This window comes from Salvelinus alpinus, chromosome 30 (assembly GCF_045679555.1).
Source record: "Salvelinus alpinus chromosome 30, SLU_Salpinus.1, whole genome shotgun sequence".
Classification (NCBI taxonomy): domain Eukaryota; kingdom Metazoa; phylum Chordata; class Actinopteri; order Salmoniformes; family Salmonidae; genus Salvelinus; species Salvelinus alpinus.
In genome coordinates, this window is record NC_092115.1 from 13,733,559 (window position 1) to 13,755,520 (window position 21,962).

At 41.9% G+C, this 21,962-nt stretch overlaps 3 protein-coding genes across 7 annotated transcripts in view; 2 read left to right on the forward strand and 1 right to left on the reverse strand.

Moving 5' to 3' along the window:
- Window positions 1-2,513: 2,513 nt before the first annotated feature.
- LOC139560312 (uncharacterized) lies at window positions 2,514-5,401 on the reverse strand. The gene is made up of 10 exons (XM_071376969.1): window positions 5,155-5,401; window positions 4,891-5,067; window positions 4,739-4,800; window positions 4,570-4,656; window positions 4,441-4,482; window positions 4,199-4,372; window positions 4,084-4,119; window positions 3,431-3,985; window positions 3,038-3,149; window positions 2,514-2,943 (listed from the first exon to the last, which is right to left on the reverse strand). Exons 1-7 carry the CDS (start codon window positions 5,327-5,329, stop codon window positions 4,084-4,086), a joined length of 753 nt encoding a protein of 250 aa, XP_071233070.1. The 5' UTR covers window positions 5,330-5,401; the 3' UTR covers window positions 2,514-2,943; window positions 3,038-3,149; window positions 3,431-3,985.
- A 360-nt stretch (window positions 5,402-5,761) lies between these two features.
- LOC139560308 (UMP-CMP kinase-like) overlaps window positions 5,762-21,962 on the forward strand; it is a 64,391-nt gene continuing 48,190 nt past the window's right edge. Inside the window, exon 1 of the mRNA XM_071376961.1 lies at window positions 5,762-5,899. Within this exon, the coding sequence (XP_071233062.1) occupies window positions 5,762-5,899 (138 nt within the window). The remainder of the gene's footprint in view (window positions 5,900-21,962) is intronic.
- LOC139560307 (UDP-N-acetylglucosamine transporter-like) overlaps window positions 5,899-21,962 on the forward strand; it is a 45,290-nt gene continuing 29,226 nt past the window's right edge. For 2 of the 5 annotated variants that reach the window (XR_011671908.1, XM_071376960.1), the window contains exon 1: window positions 5,899-6,342. Coding sequence is in view for 2 of the 5 variants with exons in the window: in XM_071376957.1 (XP_071233058.1) it covers window positions 6,190-6,264 (75 nt within the window). In the remaining 3 variants the exon portion in view is untranslated. Of the gene's footprint in view, window positions 6,343-10,184; window positions 10,472-21,962 lie in introns of those variants that run through there. The other 3 variants (XR_011671909.1, XM_071376957.1, XM_071376959.1) reach the window with 2 other exon arrangements.

Below are 21,962 nucleotides of genomic sequence, written 5' to 3' on the forward strand. Positions count from 1 at the left end.
TATGCCTGGAACTTTTGAGCTTTCAAACATATTCTCAAGATAAGTGTGACAAAGTGCAGTTTATGTTTGATAGTGGTCTCACATCATTGTAGGTCAAACATGCAGTTTGTTTTTGAAGAGTCAGTCCAGGTTACAAAGTCTATCATATTTCTGATTAAATAAATAATGTAGGATTTGGGGACAGTGCAGCTGGTTTGAGCAATGACAAGATGTTAGAAAATAAAAAAAGTAGTCAAGACAAAATCAAAACCCAACACTTACCTAGTGACAAGGAGAGCTGGGTCTGTGACAGTCTCTGGTCCCACACTAAGGTACAGTCAATGCCACAAAGCACTCAATACTGTAGATAATCACAGAAGCACAATCTAACATTTCAGAGGGTTGAAAAACACATTGCCACAGCACACATACACACAGCTCTACATCGTTCATGTACATTCCTGTTCAGGTTCTGAGCCATTTGTAAGCTAACCGTTATGGTGGGCAGCCACCTCCTGGAAATCAGAGATGGAGATATAGACAATTTTCCTGTCCTGCAAAGTACTTTTGGGTGTCAGGGAAAATGTATGGAGTAAAAATAACATTTTCTTTAGGAATGTAGTGAAGTGAAAGTAGTCAAAAATATGAATATTAAAGTAAAGTACAGAAAACTACTTATGTAGTACTTTAAAGTATTTTTACTTAAGTACTTTACACCACTGCTTAACCCCCCCACAACAACTGTTTCACGGGTGCCCAGTGTGGCGGCCCCCTGCTCCAACCTGTGTAAGTATGTGTGTCTTCCAGAAGGATTGGGATAAAGCAGAAGTCAAATTTCCATTGGACCTTGTGTACAATTGATGAATAACGTGATCTAAATCTACTTTTGGTATTGAGAGATGGAATGGGTTCATTCACCAGCTGAATGAAGAGGCTGTGACTTTCTCTGAGAGCCAAGTTCTGTTTGGTAGGGATTAGCCCAGTGCCGTACTTAAGAAGAGATGCAAATGTTAGACACCATCATCACTCTGTAGTAAACCTGTGTTACCACACGTTAATTTTAGATGACAGTTTGGGTGCAGGGGACCTGAGTTCGAATTCAGTAGGTCACAGTGATACATTTTCTCAAGTAGTTGACCTGTGCTGTGGGCTCTGAAGCCATCCTTCTCATCCAGATCACAGATCTTTTGAGCAAGCTCTCTGCTGTTACGGCTCAGCTTATTGTACATGTGGAGACTGCAGGTTAACAACTAGTCCCGAATGTGACTATGCTTTCCATTGCCTGTATAGCATAATCACGCATTTTTATATGGAAAAATAATGAAACATCCCTTGTCTGTCATGAATGTTGAATACAATTTTATTTGAACTTACTGTCGATTATCCATGGGGTTGGTTCTTATTCGGGTCGAAATTTGAGACAAAATATCCACAGGAAGTATTATTATTATTAAAAAACAAACCGACTTTAAAACGCTGGTGCCTGTTGCACAAAACTAGGATAAGGGATTAAGCCAGGATATCTTGATCCTGGCTCAATTGATCCGTAATCCGGTTGCACTAAAGATGGATAGGGGGCAGGAGGATATGTTATGGTATAAATTACCATGGAGATTTATTCTGTGGAGCTAGCCTGCTCCAGACCAGGCTAAATTCCAGGATCTATTTAATCTCATCCCTAATGTCAGTCAGCAGTCACCACAAATGGAAACCAATAGTTATTTCACTGCTCACTATACATTGTTATCACATATAACTAGACCCACTGTTATTATTTAAACGTTTGTGATCATTAATTTCAATGATTTTGGATAAAAAATGATTTTTAGATGATGTTGCTATCATTAGATAATTTACAGTTTCCCATAGACTATAAGGCTTTATATATAAAATGATAGAATATTAGGGCCACAGAGGGGAAAAAAACACAAGTCATAATATTGTAACCAGTTGTTTTAAAGGAGGACAGTTGTTAAAATGACAGATGTGGGGCATTTCGTGAAATTGTACTTCAGTATGGTTTCATAAACAAAGACATGCTGATGTGCCAGAATATTAAGTATCACATTGTCATAAGTATCAAAACTGTAAAAACAATATGTAGCTTTTCTGCAGAAAGAACCAGCCTCATAAATGTATGACTTTATCCTTTTTCTTCAGTGTGGCCCTAGTACTCTGTCATATAAACAAATACACATTCCATATGAATATAAAAACACAATGTGTAACATTATGTTCCTTTATTGAATAAGGACAAAACAAAGCAGGTAAACCATCAGCTCCTTTCGAAACTGAAGTCACAGTGACTCTACAAGATGGAAAGCACAGAATCCAAGCATATTATACAAAATGATACATACACATTCAAAGGTCTGTATATAACACACCCTGCATGTCTGCACACTAAAATAAATGCAGGACAAATCCATACACATCAACTGAACAGACAAATGAATGGATGCAGTAGCCTCCCTGCAGCCTTGTATTACACACAGTATACCGCACAAACATCATAAGAGGCCAAATTCGCCAAAAAAACCCAAATTCCTCTGCCACCGCAGGACATATTTAACCAAAATTGAAAGCACACATACTAACTAAAATAATTCAACACATATTGGTCCCTCAGCAGCCGACCACTGTCGTCATCAGGGAAGATTGCCGGATTGTCCCAGTCCATGGCTGGTGGCACTCTGGGGGCCCTCTCCTTCCTCAGGCAGGCCACATTGTGGAGGACAGCACAAGCCACAGTAATATCACATGCCCTAACAGGGCTGACCCTTAATTTGTGAAGGCAGTGAAAGCGTGCCTTCAGGAGGCCAAAGGTCATTTAAACTCTGGCCCTGGTCCTGGCATGGGCATGGCTGTAGGCCTGCTGTGCTTCCTGGGGGTCTGTGAAAGGTGTCAGGAGAAAAGGCTGGCAGCCATACCCCCTGTCTCCCAGCAACACACCAGAGAATTCACCTGTCAACACAAAATCTCATCATTACTACCTCATAAACACAGTGATATTCTTGACACAGCCATGATGGTTATAAATAGGGGTTGTGTGGCTTACCTTGTGATAGGCACTGATAGATTTCAGAGGCCCGAAAGATTCTGGAGTCATGGACTGAGCCAGGCCATTTTGCCACAACATTGCTGATCACACAGTCAGCATTGCAGACCATCTGAAATCATAAGATGAGGAATATTACACCAATCAATGCACATCACTGGCAATGCAGAGTGTTCGTCAATGGACAATATCAAAAAGTTATGTTCACCTGAACATTAATGCTGTGAAAGGATTTCCTATTCACAAAATCGGCCTCATGGGCACCTGAGGGGGCTTTTATCCTTATGTGTGTGCAGTCCACTGCACCAATGACATTGGGGAAACCTGTCACACAAAGTAATGAGTATCCTACTATGTGTTAACAGTTGTCCTGTAATTTGTAGATCCTCTTACCTGCAATCCTATAGAACTCCTCTTTGATGTCACAGAGTCTTCTGTGGCCAGGGAAGGAGATGAAGACATCTGCTAATGCTTTGATAGCCAGACACACACTCCTTATTGTGCGGCAAATTGTGGCCTTGTTCAGCTGTTCTGCATCCCCCACTGAGTACAGGAAGGCTCCACTAGCAAAAAAGCGCAAGGCCACACAAACCATTTGCTCCACACTCAGTGCATGGCTCCGTGCAGTGCGGTGCTTAATCCTGGGACCCAGTAGTCTGCATAGATACCTGATGCCATCTGCAGAAAACCTGTATCTTTCATATAGATGGTCATCAGGGAAGGCCAGTGGGTCCAACCGGTCCCTGAAGACCCTTTCTCGCCTGAAGGCTCTCCTCAGCACAAGTGCTTCTTCATCCACCACATCTCGCACGAATGGGCATGCCATTGTCAGAGCAGAAAGGAACACACAATTTTGGGCCTTCATATAGGCTAGTGGCCACACCTGGTGCTGGGGGGGTGGGCAAAAGAGGGCGATGCCTTATAACGATGACTTGGTTGTACTGATTGCTGGGAAAATAAAAAAAACCTTAGAAAGATGCCACCGTCCTGTGTGCTCACAATAAGAGCTCATATGTCATGGCTCACCTGACTTTACGAGAATATACCTAATTTTTATTTTGAGCTGTGTCATCTTCTTGGAGCTGGGGGAGGAAAGAAAAATAATGATTAATACATTTGTGTTACAGTTAGCATACAGTGTACATTGAAGGCATATCTCACCTCCCTCTCAAGTTTTTTTATTTCAAGGTCCAGTTTCCTAATTGTCCTCTTTTTTATTTCGGACTCCAGTGCAAGATTTTCCATCTTTTTCTTCTTGTACTGAATGTCTATGTCTGCCAGTTCTATTTGGCGCCGGAGGTGGTTGCCATACAACTTTCTGATAGCTTGTGAGCTCTGTGAACACAATACAATTAGCGCAGCTGGAATTTGGCAGGATGTGGTGTCCTTTTATTAATACGCACTATGTTGCCAGGCTGGTTTTCCCACTGTATAGCATCTGGGTCCTGTAAAAGAAATTAGATTTTTTGATTTTGATGAGGACTCCTCACCATTGTAGAGTAAATAGTACTTTCACAGTCTTAACATGATACCTCATGCCTTCTGGAATCCAGAGAGATGGTCTCCTCCTCATCATCGTCTCCATCATGTGCTGTTGCTGCTGCACTGGGGCCTTCACCCTATCACATTTAATCGGATTCATATTGAAGCTAGTAGACAAGACATGCCAGGCCTACAGTATGCCTTTGATGGAGTACTCACTGGATCAGCATCGTCTGGTGCTTGTGCTGGTGGCTCTAACAGGAACACAGTGCTGCCAGACACTGCAAGGCAATAGGTAAACCAAAGTCAGACAGTCCAAATTGATTCAATATGAATGTGGTTGTATCCCATGTAGAGATGGAAGGACATACCTTGAATGAAGCGGGTGGCATCTTGGGAGGAACCTATGCTCGTCTCTTTCCCCCCAGGGATCCCCTCTAAGACGGGCCTGCCTTTATTTAGCTCCAAGGCCATGTCCTCTGCTGGGGTAAGGTCAGCCTTTGGTGACCCACCACCCGTGCCTTGTCTGTGGGTATTCTTTTTCACTGCTAAAACAGTACAGACAATGTGTGAGCAGGCACCTTCTGGGTACAATATATGCTTGTGCTTTGTTAAATATTAGTCAGGGACCATACCATTCTGCAGAATGTTCTTGTATTTGATTTTGACCTGCTGCCATGTCCGTTTTGGCCCGTTCATGTTTAATCTACACACACACACACACACACACACATTTAATGGAGTCACACTGCAAAAAATTACTTGGTATTTTTGTCTTGTTTTCAGTAAAAATATCAAAAAATTTATCATAGCTTTATACAGTGTGATGGAGTTACTTTACACAATTTCACTCATATCTGCAGTGCATTTCAATTAAAAATTTAACCGTTTCATAATTACAGTACAACTGCATTTTTGGAGATGTGAATTAAATATTTGAATTGTAATTGTGATGTTTCAGCGGAGCGGTGAGTGTGTAATTGTGCACTACTTACGCATTCAGGCGGTCTGCAATACTTTGCCACGCTTTTTCTCTTTGCTTTATCACTGTGGCGGTGTTGCCTTTCTTCTTAATTATATCTTTTACCTCCTCGTATGCCTCCATGAGGATTTGTGCTTCCGACGGGGAAAAGTACGCGGCTCTAGTTGCCATGGTAAATCAGTTAATCTGTGATCTGTGGCGGGGTCTATTTGAGTGAGCCGTGAGCGCGCACCTATCCAGGATTGGTTTCACCTGGCTTAATGAATCCGTGTCTGCTCATCCTGGCTTGGTCTTTGTGCAACCAATTAAGCCTGGACGCACATGTTTTGGCTTCATTGAGCTCAGCTGAGTCATTTATCCCGGATGTCTTAATTCTACTTTTGTGCAACAGGCCCCTGGTCTCTGTCTGGCAATCAAGATTTGTTTGCTCATCACTTAAGGCAGTGTTTCCCAACTCCTTGAGTACCATCAACAGCACACGTTTGTTGTTGCAAAACGTATCTAATTCAACTCATTGAAGGCTTGATGATTAGTTTACAAGTTCAGTCTGTGTGCTTGTCCTAGGTGACAACAATATTGTGCGCTGTTGGTGGTACTCAAGGAATGGAGTTTGGAAAAACTGACCTAAGGCACATGCACAAGACAGAAATACATGCACACGATGCATGCATACTAATCTAAGTCGTGCATGTGTTTACATGGTTTTGCGCATGTGCCAGCTGATAGAAATCTCAATGGCAGTACCGGCGCTCTAAAAAGTCAGGTAAACAATACTTTCCAGTAGATATTATATCTCAAATTTCGACCAGCAGAAGGACCAACTGCACAGACAACGGGTAGAGTAAGTTCAAATGTAATTTTATTCAACATTCTGGCTTGTAAGGAAAGTTTTTGCAGTGCTTAGTTTCAGGGTGTGTAAACAGAAAGCTGGAATCACAGTCTGATTTATCAGCCTGGTAAACAAGCACCTAGGTTGCTTAAAGATCAGACTGTTACCATGGCTATTGTGATCGTTGAATCTTCTCGGAGTAACAGTTGGGATAATGGGACAATTCGGCAGTACAGTGCATTTCTCATTCCTTGTACGTTTTGAGGCCATATCTCATACCGGCTCCATGGTGTCCTAATATACACTGGAAGGCTGTCCAAAACTAGTGCAGCTGTAAACAAGTGGGTCAGATCTGCTGGCTAACCTACAGGCTTCATTTGAGTTGGATGATAGCACAGATAGGATTATCTTTAATGATAGCCTCAATGTCGACAGAGATCCAGCCATATATTAGCTATTAGCAACATAAAAATATATATTTTTAAAAGGTTGCGCTGTTGATAGAGAACCCCATAATGCTAAGTCTGATAACCCCCAGAACTCTGTCCCTGTAAAATAAGGCTAGCACTGAGGCTGTTAAGTAGGGACAGAGTTCTGGGGGTTATCAGACTTAGCATTATGGGGTTCTCTATCAACAGCGCAACCTTTTAAAAATATATATTTTTATGTTGCTAATAGCTAATATATGGCTGGATCTCTGTCGACATTGAGGCTATCATTAAAGATAATCCTATCTGTGCTATCATCCAACTCAAATTTCAGGGAACATTTCAGGGATATTTTATTTCAGCTCATGAAACATGGGACCAACACTTTACATGATGTGTTTATATTTTTTGTTCAGTATATATGTAAAATCCACTGGTGAAAAAATTTGTAGAGAGCAGGGATTAGACTTCAGGATGACATAGGCCTAGTGTGAGAGACTCTGCTACACTGCAGACAGACAGTCAATGTTAACATGCCGATCCAGCAGGTGTAAATCAATTTAAAGTTTTATTGAGGCCCAAGTTCCAAAACAAAATGAAGAAAAAGTTGACTGAAACCATAGACATCACATCATTGTATCTGTCCCATTATGGTGTCTGTGAGAGTATGGGCAGTGCCATTGGCAGAGGCCATCTCCATTTTGAAGTAGTCAATTTTCTTCTGACTACTTGAGGGGCAGGTAGTTTGAGCCAAGTGTACATAAAGAACTTCAGAAAGTGCCCCCAGGAATAAATCTCTCTACATTTGCATCTCTGTTGACAGAGCAGACTGGTCTCAGACTAGACGTAACATAGTAAATGTAAATCCGGGACACTCAAATTAGTGTGATATGTTACGTTTGGTATGTTTACATAAGACAGAAGAAGGTTACTTAAGGCAAAATCGCAAACGTCTAGCAACCCAAAGGTTGCATGTTCGAATCTCATCACGGACAACTTTAGAATTTTATCTATTTAGCAACTATGCAACTATTTACTACTTTTTAGTTACTTTGCAATTACTTAGCATGGTAGAAATCTCTTGTCCTAACCCTGTCTTCTAACCTTAAGAAATTTGTGGAGTTGTTGAAAAACGTGTTTTAATGACTCCAACCTAAGTGTATGTAAACTTCCGACTTCAACTGTAAGTTAGCATTTCACTGTTAGTATACACCTTTTGTTTACAAAGCATGTGACAAATAACATTTGATTTGATTAACACAAAAAAAAAGTGTTTCGGGTAAACGTCAGTATAAACTGTTCCGCAATGTAGCAAACGTTCAAGCGAATTGAACACACCTCTGGCCTACAGTTGATCAGACTAATACAGGTTATCTGATTGCTAATGTTTAGGTAGGCTGCTACAACATTTGTGTGTAGAGTTTTTGCTTGTGGCTGTCTGGAGTTATTTTCCTATTTGCTAAAATAATATTGGAGGGAAGTGGATGCGCCATGCCCGACCTGTGATTTCCGTGAATCTGATTGGTAAAGACGCAAGCACACACGCACACACTGCAGCACTTTTATCAGATGGACATAGTGCGCGAGTTGACGAATGACGAAGGCAAGTCAGTCTAAAAACAGTAGGCCTACTTTGCCCATTTTTTTCAACATTCTTGCGTTAAAATGTCTTATTAAACCAAATTAAACAAATGTGCTGGGGCAAATGCCTGCTTACCACACATCACCCACTGCGCACACACTGGTTAAATCAACTTTGTTTTCACGTCATTTCAATGAAAATATGTTGGACCAACGTGGAATAGACGTTGAATTGACGTCTGTCTGTGCCCAGTGGGCATTGTCATTCATTTTGATCTCATGCTTAATAATTCATCAAAAGGATTCTGTGTTCACTTACAAAGTATCTTAGTGTACACAGTGTGCAGTATAATGCCTTTTGGGAATAGGTGTGTGAGTGTGTAACCGTTCAACTGTGTGTTCATTGGGTCCTCAGTGCTAAACCACTGGAGTGAGAGGGAATGTGTGTGTACGTCCAGGATTCCTATGAAGTGGCTGTGTGTGTGTATGCATGTGTGTGTGAGGGTGCATGTGTGTGTGTGTGTGTGTGTGTGTGTGTGTGTGTGTGTACGTGTGTGTGTGTGTGTGTGTATGTGTGAAGGGCGGCTTTCTGGCTACCCAGTGCTTTGACATCCCCACACCCTCCTCCCCATCCCGGTACACACACACACACACACTCACACTCACACTCACACACACACACAGAGGGATTGTGTGGCCACTCCCCACTAGCAGCAGCTTGAGAGTGTCTACACAAAGAGGCTAGTGTGTTGTTGCGTTGTCACGTCTCTGCTCTGCTCTTTCAGCTTTAGCCCTTCTCCCTGCACCCACGTTGCCTACTCATTTACCTAACGTAGCAGCCGTAAAATACATGCCTGAAAGTAGATCCCCTTCATACTGGTCTTCACGAATATATCAGTGGTAACATTCTCTTACTTTAAAGGTGTAATATTGTCACGATCGTTGTTGTAAGAATCGCACCAAAATGCAGCGTGGTTTGGGTTCGTCATCTTTTATTAAGTGAACCGGCAAAAAACAATAAAGAACAAAATGAACGTGAAGCTATGCAGTGCTCAAGGCAACTATACACAAACAAGATCCCACAAAAACCCAGTGGGAAAAGGCTGCCTAAATATGATCCCCAATCAGAGACAACGATAGAGAGCTGCCTCTGATTGGGAACCATACCAGGCTAACATAGAAATAAAAATAAGAAATAATAAAACTAGAGTACCCACCCTAGTCACACCCCGACCTAACCCAATTTGAGAATAAAAGGCTCTCTAAGGTCAGGGCGTGACAAATATACAGAAATAGCTCTGCCATTTCCTGGTCGCTAAAAACAAGCAATAGAGAATAGAGCAATAGAGTGTAGAACATCAATGTACTAAATCTAAACTAATATCTTAGTTTAGATTTATTGTATTTTCAGTTGTTTGAAGCTGGTGTACAAAGCCGAAACCAAAAGACGCAAAAACTTAACTTAAGAACAGGAAGCATAGAAATAGCGCACACAGAACATATCTACAGCGTCTTAGACTTGCTTTCAGTGCGAATGACAGATCTATAACACACATGTCTATGGTAATTTGGTCGGGTTGCCCAAAAAGTTACATATAGCAGCTTTAAGGTAATAAGCAGAATCAACCGCAATCCCAAAACAGGTTAGTGAAGGTGCCGATGGGAAAATGCAAAACTGGATGAACAGGAAAAAGTCCTTCCAATCAGATACACGTTTATTTGAAGTTACTGTTGCACGGGAGCCTGAATAAAATTATAAATGCCTTTGCATCGTGTTGATGTGGCAAGTGACAATTAGCTTTTAGAAAGTCCTATATCTTGAAAGCTTTATTGCTGAAATGCAAAACATTTTGGGACTGTATCAACAGTGGACTAATAGTTTTTGAGTGTATTCCTTTAAGAGCTGTGCCTGCCTGTGAGTGAGCCTATGGCTAGCCCAGTCAGTATGCGTAACTGTCGACAACTTTCCAGTAATTAGACCTAGATCTTGCAACATTACTGAATTTGCTTCTCCCATCTGGCTCACCAGTCACTGAGCGCTAACACATAGGAAGGAGTGGCATCCTGCCTCCAAGGTGACCGGGCTGATTTTACCTCCAGGAGCGCGTTGCCTTCTCAGCCGTCCTGCTATGGTTTGTCTTGTTTTATTGATTGGGGAGGGTTATGAGTTGCTCAGGAAAGGTAGGTTGGGTAAATTGGACATGTTAGTGAAAGCACATTGTGGTCTTTTCTTGGTCTTGAGACAAAGTGGGCTTTGACTATTATGTGTGCATGAGGTTCAGTAAAGGCATGGTCAGTAATATTAAGCTATATATTTCAGACAGGCTAGTCCGGTCATCTTGGTTGTCCTATCTGTATTTCGGCATTGTCAATGTATTTGTATTAGTAGTAGTAGCTTGTGTGGGTAAAATCAGTGGTGAAGTCAAGCCAGAAAAAAAAGCCATATTACAAAAGTATTAAGCCCCCTTGACTTTTTCCAGATTTTGTTACATTACGGCCTTATTCTAAAATGGATTAAATAAAAATAAATCCTCAGCAATCTACACACAATACCCTATAATGACAAAGTGAAAACAGGTTTTTAGAAATTTTAGAAAACAGGTTTTTAGAAACCTCAGCACAATAACTGTTCTTCGGGAGCTACCTGAAATGGGTTTCCTTGGCCGTGCAACCGCACGCACACAAGATCAGCATATGCAATGCCAAACATCGGCTGGAGTTGTGTAAAGCTCACCGCCATTGGACTCTGGAGCAGTGGAAACGTGTTCTCTGGAGTGATGAATCACGCTTCACCATCTGGCAATCTGATGGACGAATCTGTATTTGGCGGATGCCAGGAGAACACAACCTGCCCCAAAGCATAGTGCCAACTGTAAAGTTTGGTGGCGGTGGAATAACGGTCTAGGCTGTTTTTCATGGTTCGGGCTAGGCCCCCTAGTTTGAGTGAAGGGAGGGAAATCTTAACGCTATAGCATACAATGGCATTCTAGATGATTCTGTGCTTCCAACTTTGTGGCAACAGTTTGGGGAAGGCCCTTTCCGGCTTATGCATGACAATGCCCCAAGCGAGGTCCATACAGAAATGGTTTATTGAGATTGGTGTGGAAGAAACTTGACTGGCCTGCACAGAGCCCTGACCTCAACCCCATCGAACACCTTTGGGATGTATTGGAACACCGACTGCAAGCCATGCCTAATCGCCCAACATCAGTGCCCAACCTCTCTAATGCTCTTGTGGCTGAATGGAAGCAAGTCCCCGCAGCAGTGTTAGTAGTGGAAAGCCTTCCTAGAACAGTGGAGGCTGTTATAGCAGCAAAGGGGGGGACCAACTCCATATTAATACCCATGATTTTGGAATGAGCTGTTCGACAAGCAGGTGCCCACATACTTTTGGTCAGGTATTGTATTTGATCGTATACGAATGTGTGTGTATATGTGTTATGATAATTGCGATGTTTGCTCTAGGCCGAGACAATAAGAAGACACAGTGGCAGAATAAATTCAACCTTGTTTCATCACAAAACCGGATAACAACCTCTGTCCAGTGCAGTTCACAAAGTATATTGCATGTACAGTAACAGACAGTTACATGACCTACAGCATGGTCAAGAAAGTTTGTTTCTGACATTTTCAGACCACTAAACAACTATTGATTTAGAACCATGGAGAGTTACTGCAAGTCGCAAAGAAAACAGGAGATGCCTCCACTATTCCAGCACCATTTCACCTTAAACATTTCAACATCATCAAATCACCTATGCTTAGTCTAATACAGTGGCAACTAAATGATAACAACACAATTTGAGTCCGATCATCGTAAGCTGAATATGATGTGGCTGTCCATGGTTCTGATGTGTGTGAGCGTTCTTGTGAGTAGAAAAAAACATGGAACCCTACTTGTAGAGAAACGCCAATACCATCCTCCTCTCTTTTATGTTGACAAATTGGTCTATGACTCTGTCAATCAATTCAAGATGTTTCTGTCAATGACATATTTCTCTGTGATAGGAGTGAAGCCAAATCCAAACTGGCTTCCCTTGACACTTTTTTTGGTGCGCCAGGACCGTTCACAGTTGAGCTCACTCAGTTTAGCTCGACGCTGATTGGCTATTATTTAAAAGAAAAAATGATCAAGGGAGGCCAAATGCTCGTTGGCTTCCCTTGCATTCAATGCTACAGGCGGCAACAATGTCATACTCTTTACGACCAGACAGCATCATATAGATGGCATACAGAGACAGAGAGGCGCTGTTTCGCTCGCTCGGATGCTTTCTCCGGTGAGATACATTCAGCCTCATGCGACGTGAAGGAAAATTATGACAACACAGAGACACAAAATATAAATTATTATTATTAAAAATATATATATTGGTCAATGTTTTAGGGAAGCCTGGCTTCCCTTGGCATCTATGAATACACACCACTGATTAGTAGGGTGGTATACACACTTAGAAAGGATAATGTAGGATAATATAGAAGTCTATGATTAAGTTCTGCCTCTCACTAGTTACTAGTTGTGTGATGTCTATTGTTCTGAATTACTGTTTGTTCAGAAGAGATTGATTGTTATGATATATACATTGCCATTTGTGCTGGTATTTCAAGTTAACATGTTGTCTGTCCTGGTCCGAGATCTGATTGTACTTTTGCCTAATCCTTTTTTATTGTCAAGCCAAATGTTTTACATGACAATTCCATAAGGAGTTGGCAAGAGAGCAGAAACACCAGATTGAAACCAGGCTAGTCTCTGTTCTATTTCTGATATCAAACTTTTTAGGCATTCATCATGTGGCAGCTCCCGAGTGGTGCAGCAGTCTAAAGTACTGCATCTCAGTGCTAGAGGTGTCACTACAGACACTGGTTCGATTCCAGGCTGTATCACAACCGGTTGTGAATGGGAGTCCCATAGGGCGGCGCACAATTGTCCCAGCGTTGTCTGGGTTAGGCCGGTGTAGGCCATCATTGTAAATAAGAATTTGTTCTTAACTGACTTGCCTAGTTAAATAAATAAATGTGTATTGCTTTCTTGTGTTCCAGGGGTGTGGGTTAGATCTCTGCATATCTCTGCAAGGTATGTGTTAATAACTGTGTAAGGCCTGAATACAATTGATTGTTAGTCATCCCACATCGTGGTGGGGCCATAATTGCGAACATTAGAAAAACGTGGAGTTTATTTGGATAGTCCCAAGTAGATGCTCTATAGAATGTCATGATATCAACAAACTATCTGTTAGAAAAAGGGTTAGGGTAAGAGTTACGGTTAGGGTAAGAGCACTCCAGTCTGATTCTCACCTCATTTAACACCTGATTTACTTAAGGCAAATCTCAATAGGTGGTCCAGGTAAGTCATGTAATAGCACATGTGTGCTTTACTCCTTTCCTCTTTTGTTCTCTATTGTTCCTCAAGTAAGGGGGAGGCTGATGACATCACCAATTCCCATCAGACCAACTCCTTGAACGCCCTACTCCTTTAAGTTTGTAGTTGTGTCTAAAAAGAACACTGTTTTGCTGAAAATATACAGTACCAGTCAAAAGTTTGGACACACCTACTCAATCCAAGGTTTTTCTTTTCTTTTTACTATTTTCTACATTGTAGAATAATAGTGAAGACATAAAAACTATGAAATAACACATATGGAATCATGTAGTAAAATATATTTTAGATTCTTCAAAGTTGCCACCCTTTGCCTTGATGACAGCTTTGCACACTCTTGGCATTCTCTCAACCAGTTTCATGAGGTAGTCACCTACCTCAATTAACAGGGAGTCACCTCAATTAACAGGGAGTCGAGGGAGACTCTGCCAACAACACAAGTGTTTACTTGGGTCACATGATACTCTTTTATTCTGAGGTCTTGCCTGACAAGCTGTGAAAATAGCAAGTGAACAGTGAATTCAATTATTTTTGGAAGTCGCTAAACCATTGCAATCACATTGCTTGACATATTATGATACCACCATTCCTCCTTCTGGTAGGTCCCGGCATCTGTTCATGACCAGGGAATCAGCCTGGCACCCAACTGTGCACTTTGTCTAACAGAAAAACAGGGTCATCATCCCTTAACATAATGTAGCTCGAGAAATATCAATCTTGTTTGGGAGATAATTCTATTCTTCAGAGATGTAGACTGACTGGCTCCAGATTGGAGTCAGACCTCTGACGCCATTACACTATGTAACCAACTGTGAAATGTTCGCTATGGCCCTGAGTTGGTTTGGGTTTGTTGCTGCTAGGTAGTACACTGTTATAGTCAGACATAAGTTAGCTAGTACCACCATAGCTGCATCCAATATTTATTTGTGCCCTGGACATGGGTTGCACCTCGGGGGCTAATGTGACTGTTTCGTCCCAAATAAATAAATAAATAATACTGTTTTATTGTCACATACACAAGATAGCTGCAGTGAAATGTGTTGTTTTACAGGGTCAGCCATAGTAGTACAGCGTCCCTGAAGTAAATTATGGTTAAGTGCCATGCTGAAGAGCACATTGACATTTTTCACCTTGTCGGCTTGGGTATTCAAATCGGCGACCTTTGGGTCACTGGCCCCACGCTCTAACCCAGGGGTGTCAAACATATGGCTAGGTGGTCCAATCCTGTAAAAAAAAACATTAAATCATAATAGTAATACAAAACATTGTGGAGGGAAATGAACTCAATATACTTTAAAATGACTAAAACCAAATCGGAACTGTGTAGAAATAATAATGGACATTATTCATACAGTTTCTTGACTGTCCAGCTCACTAATAATCCGTAGACAGTCAGGGAGCGTAGAAAATGTTTTAAAAAATTGACCATTTTTTGCACATTTTTATAGCAAGGGAAATACTACAAAAATTCAGTCCGGGCCCTCTGGACCTCGTTGAAGACCGAATACGGCCCCTGGGGCAAATGGAGTTGGAAACCCCTGCTCCAATCACTAGGCTACCTTATAACTTATATTGTCATGGAAATACGATGGCATCGCTAAAGTAGGCAAATAATTAGTAGGAAACAACTTTGCCATATTATGACGTTGTCAAATTGACTTTAGAGAGATGGCAATGTTGCCATTACTGTTACTAGTGAAGTTTGTCAAAAATAGCTAGCAATGGTAATGTTAGCTAGCTAAAATACGGTGGTCCCCTCAATCTTAGTTAGCTGGCTAAAGTTATACTGCCTCTACAGTCAATCTGGCGACATCACAATCATGACTAAATGTTTTCCTACTTATTATTTGCCTTCATTTTAAATCCGAGTTGTATTGAGGTAGGCTAATGTTAGCCAGCTATGCTAGCGATGATAATGATTATCAAAATATACATAGCCAGATACATAAGCAGCAGTCTATGGTCTAGCTACCGATATACTCACCACCATTGGGGACCAACGAACTCCAACCACCTATACCGCATGGTAGGGTGTTTCAGCAGGGCATGCAAACAAACCATAGTGTGAAGGATGGTTTTGTTCTCTTTTTAACAAAAATATATGCCTTATAGAAATAGGACATGTTAATCACAAAACATAGTGTGACTGCAGAAAAGCTGTTGTTAATCTAGGGTGTCGACTGTGCTAACCAGAAGGTTGAGACAAGATGGAAAAATGCTGAATAACAAGAAAACAGGAACTGAGCAGTGTAGCCACCGACAACTCAGCTCAAACTTCACAACAAACACTTCCGGATATCTGGATCCTGTGTGCTGTGAGGCTGGGACCAGCCTGGGCACCACCGATAGGCTAGCAAGTTTAAACCACGCTAAGCCTCTAACTCTAAAGTTGGAACTACCTTTGTCACAGTATAAAATAAGATGTCTGTACTATTTCAGTAAGTTCTCTGCTTTACCCTGCGTGGTGATACAGTGAACCCGTATATACGAAAATTGCATTTACCATTTATCGCTTGTGTTAAATAAAAATAATTAAAGTATGTTTGGTGACTCAATCACATTTTATCCTGATACCAGATTCGATACCAGACCTTTTACAATAGTTGGCGGTACATCCTGCTGGAAGCATGCATTGTCGAACCGGAGAGGGCTTTTCAGTCTCAAACGGCCTTGATCCTTTGAACACGTTGGGGCGATGAAACAATGGAGCCCCATTCAATGAAGGGAAGTGAAGTGGGCAGAAGTCCGATATCCACGTGGAGCTTGGCAAAAGGGGGCATGAATTGTTGACATAATTGTAATCCAAACCTCACCTTAATTTACTTGCCGTGACGCACTCAGGTTCCAAACTCTGTCAGACAATACTGACTTCATGACCAAAATGATCCTATTTACACTTTGTAGTCAATTTTGACACTAGAATAAAAGTTTCTGACTCATATCGATGACACGGGCTGTTTCCAAAGGGATTAATTGGGTTTTAGAGGCAGTCGTTCTTTAAACCTCTAAATTAAAGGTTTACTTTTGTTCCCTTTTACTTGGTCTGTCTAAAGTGTAGAGTGCCAATAATGCATTATCATCGCATCCTTGACTAGACTACTTATTAACTTCGCCTTAGACAAAATTCATAAGACTAGTTTTCGCATATATAACTAAATCCCAAAGTATTTGCTTATCCGTTTCACATACGTCCATGTGCTTTTACGGAGAAAATATAAAGGAGATCTGTACAATATCCAAGTAAATGCCATTAGAAATAAAGCTCAAACAATGCAGCTAGTGTATTGTCCAGGTTCATTGTTTGACGTGACTAAGTTGGCTAGCTAGCTAGTAAGTGACAAGAACGTTATTGATTCTATTTAGAACGAACGACCAGTCCTTTTGCATAGCCGGTATGGAAAAATAATTAATGACTTGGTCGCGCCTGTAGCAACGTGACCAAAATAACAAATAACCAGATTTTTATCGGAACTATATATTCTGGTGGAAGAGTGAAATTGTATGAATTGACTTATCAAAATAACATTTGAATGAAAATATGTAATTCATTGTCACGTTCGTCGTATGAATCGGACCAAGGCGCAGCGTTGTATGCGTAAATTCTATATTTATTAAAAGAATGAACACTGAACAAAACGAACCGTGAAGCTAATATGAATAGTGCAGACAGGCAACTAAACATAGAACAAGAACCCACAAACACCAAAGGGGAAATACTAAATACTACCTAAATATGATCCCCAATCAGAGACAACGATAAACAGCTGCCTCTGATTGGGAACCATATCAGGCCACCATAAACATACAAATACCTAGACCTACAAAACCCTAGATATACAAAACCCCAAGACATTACATTACCCCTAGACAATACAGAAACTAGCGTATCCACCCTAGTCACACCCTGACCTAACCAAAATATAAAGAAAACAGAGATATCTCAGGTCAGGGCGTGACATTCATTGCTATTTTAATATGTGTTGGCAACAGATTTATAAAAGCAACAAGGCATGCGAGGCAGTGTTATATCTTGAATACAGTCCCAGGTAAATGGGACTGTACTAAAAAGTTCTGCCTACAATAATTTCTTGATTCAACGGTTAGAGTGAATTCGAAAAATAAATATTTGCATTTCTGTCTTCTGTAACCTCTTTCAACATCTAGCCCAACACATGATACCTTTCTGAAATACTCAAAATGTTTCCTAATCACACAAAATTGAATTGTCATTGGGGTACAATTAGGACTGTAATAATGGTGTCCCAGTGCAGTGGATCCCAAATGTAAACTGGATGTCTTTCCTCCATTGGAAAAGCCTATAAGACTTTACCACTGTAGCTACTCCATGCTGTCCTACTTTAGCTTAGCCTCGTCTGAACCATCCTGATCTCGCGAGCTTACATTCTGTTTCGCTACATGGATACAGTTTGGCCACGGCTAGATTCAAACTGTTTAAGCCCCTCCCTTCCGTTCACCGTGTGGCCGGACCAATCAGTGTCCTCTGATAATCTGTGGAGGTGGTTTAGTTGATGACAACATCGAAGTCGAAAATCATAACAACAATGAGGAGCAAATGTAATGAGATAACAATGAGGCCAGAGATAGCCAGACTTGTAACTTGGGCTAAGGAACAGAAGTTGGGTTTTCTGAAAAACACAAATAATGCGTACTCTGCAAGCCATACAGCAGATGAAGGTGCGCTAAGAGTGTGGTGAATGGATAGACGTGGTTATGGACAGCAAGGAAGAAGGAGCCCCATGCGACTGGGGACAAGAATTGTGACTTGCTTTCCTCTCCGGAGCAGAGCGCCCTTGAAAGGAATGGTACCTGGAGTGGCATTAAGTCTGTGACATCCACTGTTTGGTGCGACGCAGACCAGGTGGAGAACGTGGTGAAACTGAGAAGATACTGGCTGTACTACTGAGTTTTGATGCAGAGTCTTTACCAGATAAAGTCAAGTTACGATGTGTCAGTTATCCCATGAGAGCTTTTGTCCCGAATCCATTACAGTGTTTTACGTGTGAAGCTTATGGTCATGTGGAAGCAGTGTGTAGGAGGGAGATTTTTAGATGGGAGAAGTGTGCAGGAGGACATGAGACAAAGGAATGTGTAGTATCGTTGGGAAACGTGTGTGTGTGTGGGTGTGTGTGTGTGTGTCCCCGATGAGAGAAAGGCAGGTTGAGATTGCCAGGATCAGAGTAGTACAGAAGGTGCCCTATGTTGAGGCAGTGAAGAGAGTAGTAGAGGAAGATGGGTCCAGGGTGAGGGATCCTAAGAGGACAACAAGAGGATCTTTGTGAGTAGGCCGAGACCAATAGAGAGTGATAGTATGGTGTGTTTTTTTGCCGTTCATGGCCATGGTTGTCAATTGTACCACAGGAATGTAGCGTAAATCACAGCGGATAGATGTTGTGGTGGCAGCTTCAAAGAAGTTCTTGGGTGTATGAGATTTTACTGCAGAAGAGTTACATGATGTTTTGAACGATAGTGTCCCGTTCTCCCAGGCTGCTGGCCTGGAGTAGGATCAGATGGGGCCAAAGTAGTGGAATAGTGGTGAGGTTTTAATGGGTGTAGGGTTAGTTGGTATAGTGGTGAGGTTTTAATGGGTGTAGGGTTAGTTGGTATAGTGGTGAGGTTTTAATGGGTGTAGGGTTAGTTGGTATAGTGGGGAGGTTTTAATGGGTGTAGGGTTAGTTAGTATAGTGGTGAGGTTTTAATGGGTGCAGGGTTAGTTAGTATAGTGGTGAGGTTTTAATGGGTGCAGGGTTAGTTGGTAGGGCAATTCATACTACAAAATAGTAGGCTGATACACAACCAATACAGTAGGTGGTGGCATGCACGTATAACATTTGTTTGCGGACCGCAATATAACCAAAGAGCAAGAGCAGGTTGGTGTTGATGTTGCTATAGGAGCAGTTATATAGACCGTTTCTAAAATGGTGTCGGAAGAAATGGCAGCAGTTTTATGGGCGTCCAACCAATTGTGCTACTATGTGTTTTTTTTTGCGTTATTTGTAACTTATTTTGTACATAATGTTTCTGCAACCGTATCTTACGGCAAAAAAGAGCTTCTGGATATCAGGACAGCGATCACTCACCTCGGATTAGACAAAGATTTTTTCCACAACAAAGACGACGCACAAGAGATTCTCCAAACACCCCACAGGACTGACATCCCCGTTATTTGCAAGAGGAAGCAACGCAGGTACAGAGGACAAAGAGCCGGATGCCTGGTCAGGACCTGGAGAAGGCGACTGGAAAAGCTGCCGTTACCATCAATACTACTCGCCAACGTGCCATTATTGGACAATAAATTAGACGAGGTACGATCACGAATATCCTACCAACGGGACATCGAAAACTGTAATATCCTATGTTTCACAGAATCGTGGCTGAATGACGACATGGATATTCAGCTAGCGGGATATACGCTGCACCGGCAAGATAGAACAGCACACTCCGGTAATACGAGGGGGGGCGGTCTGTGCATATTTGTAAACAACAGCCGGTGCACGAAATCTAAGGAAGTCTCTAGATTTTGCTCGCCTGAAGTAGAGTATATTGTGATAAATTGCAGGCCACTACTTGCCTAGAGAGTTTTCAGCTAAACTTTTTGTGGCTGTTTATTTACCACCACAGACAGATGCTGGCACTAAGACCGCACTCAGTCAGCTGTATAAGGAAATAAGCAAACAGGTAAACACTCACCCAGAGGCGGCGCTCCTAGTGGCCGGAGACTTTAATGCAGGGAAACTTAAATCAGTTCTACCAAATTTCTATCAACATGTTAAATGTGCAACCAGAGGGAAAAAAAATTGTAGATCACCAGTACTCCACACACAGAGACGCGTACAAAGCTCTCCCTCGCCCTCCATTTGGTAAATCCGACCACAAATCTATCCTCCTGATTCCTGCTTACAAGCAAAATTAAAGCAGGAAGCACCAGTGACTCGGTCTATAAAAAAGTGGTCAGATGCTAAACTACAGGACTGTTTTGCTATCACAGACTGGAACATGTTCCGGGATTCTTCTGATGGCATTAAGGAGTACACCACATCAGTCACTGGCTTTATCAATAAGTGCATCGAGGACGTCGTCCCCACAGTGACTGTACGTACATTCCCCAACCAGAAGCCATGGATTACAGGCAACATTCGCACTGAGCTAAAGGGTAGAGCTGCCGCTTTCAAGGTGCGGGACTCTAACCCGGAAGCTTACAAGAAATCCTGCTATGCCCTGCGACGAACCATCAAACAGGCAAAGCGTCAATACAGGGCTAAGATTGAATCATACTACACCGGCTCCGACGCTCGTCTTATGTGGCAGGGCTTGCAAACTATTACAGATTACAAAGGGAAGCACAGCTGCTAGCTGCCCAGTGATACGAGCCTACCAGACGAGCTAAATGACTTCTATGCTCGCTTCGAGGCAAGCAACACTGAGGCATGCATGAGAGCATCAGCTGTTTCGGACGACAGTGTGATCACGCTCTCCGTAGCCGATGTGCAGTAGCGGTTCACCTTATGTGAAGAGGAGCTGGCTGCATGCCTCTGTGTCACAAATTGTGGACAGATTCGTCATGTTTGGTGACATCACTGACATTGCAACCGGCTTTAGAAATACATCCAGGGGCCAACCTCTACAGAGGAAGCGTTTCCCATGCCATATGCCAGGTTGCAGAAATGACTACACATACAAAGTAAAGCAAAGGGAGAACCTTGAGAAAAAAACATAATGACTTGGTAGTACCGTGTCAGATGCATCCAGGGGTGTAATCATTACGCTGATTCTGTTGCAAAACGTTTCATCTGTTTTCAAAAAGGTTTTGCAAATGAGAGATATATGGTGTCTGTCATGAATACACCCAAGTCTAGTGAGGGGGACTTAAAAAAATAACATACTGAAGCAAGACTGTAGCTCTGTTGTTCTTGTCCTGGCCAATATGCCTACAGCACCCTTCTACTGACCTTGTAAGTCATTGCCACTCTTTCCTCATGGTTGGCACAGAGTCTTACCTGGACCAGGTTTTGGAATGGGAAGGGAAAGAATATACCCCTTGACTTACACCTGGGCAGGGGAATATAAATTGACAGACTGTTAGTTTTATAATGTTTATAGGATAAATTCAAGATCAAACCATAATACACGGTAAACATAATTTAGCCACATGCAACAATCCAGTACAGTAACAACTGTGCTTATTATCTATGGCGACTGTGTAAAATCTTCAACATCTCATGATGTTGAGA

Excerpts from the sequence above, each read along its gene's own strand:
- LOC139560312 (XM_071376969.1), bottom strand. The coding sequence starts at position 5,329 with ATGATAAATTTTTTGATATTTTTACTGAAAACAAGACAAAAATACCAA. Across the intron at positions 5,068-5,154 it reads CAAGAACATTCTGCAGAATG|CAGTGAAAAAGAATACCCAC; the intron begins GTATGGTCCCTG and ends GTACTGTTTTAG. Across the intron at positions 4,483-4,569 it reads TGGATTCCAGAAGGCATGAG|GACCCAGATGCTATACAGTG; the intron begins GTATCATGTTAA and ends TTTCTTTTACAG.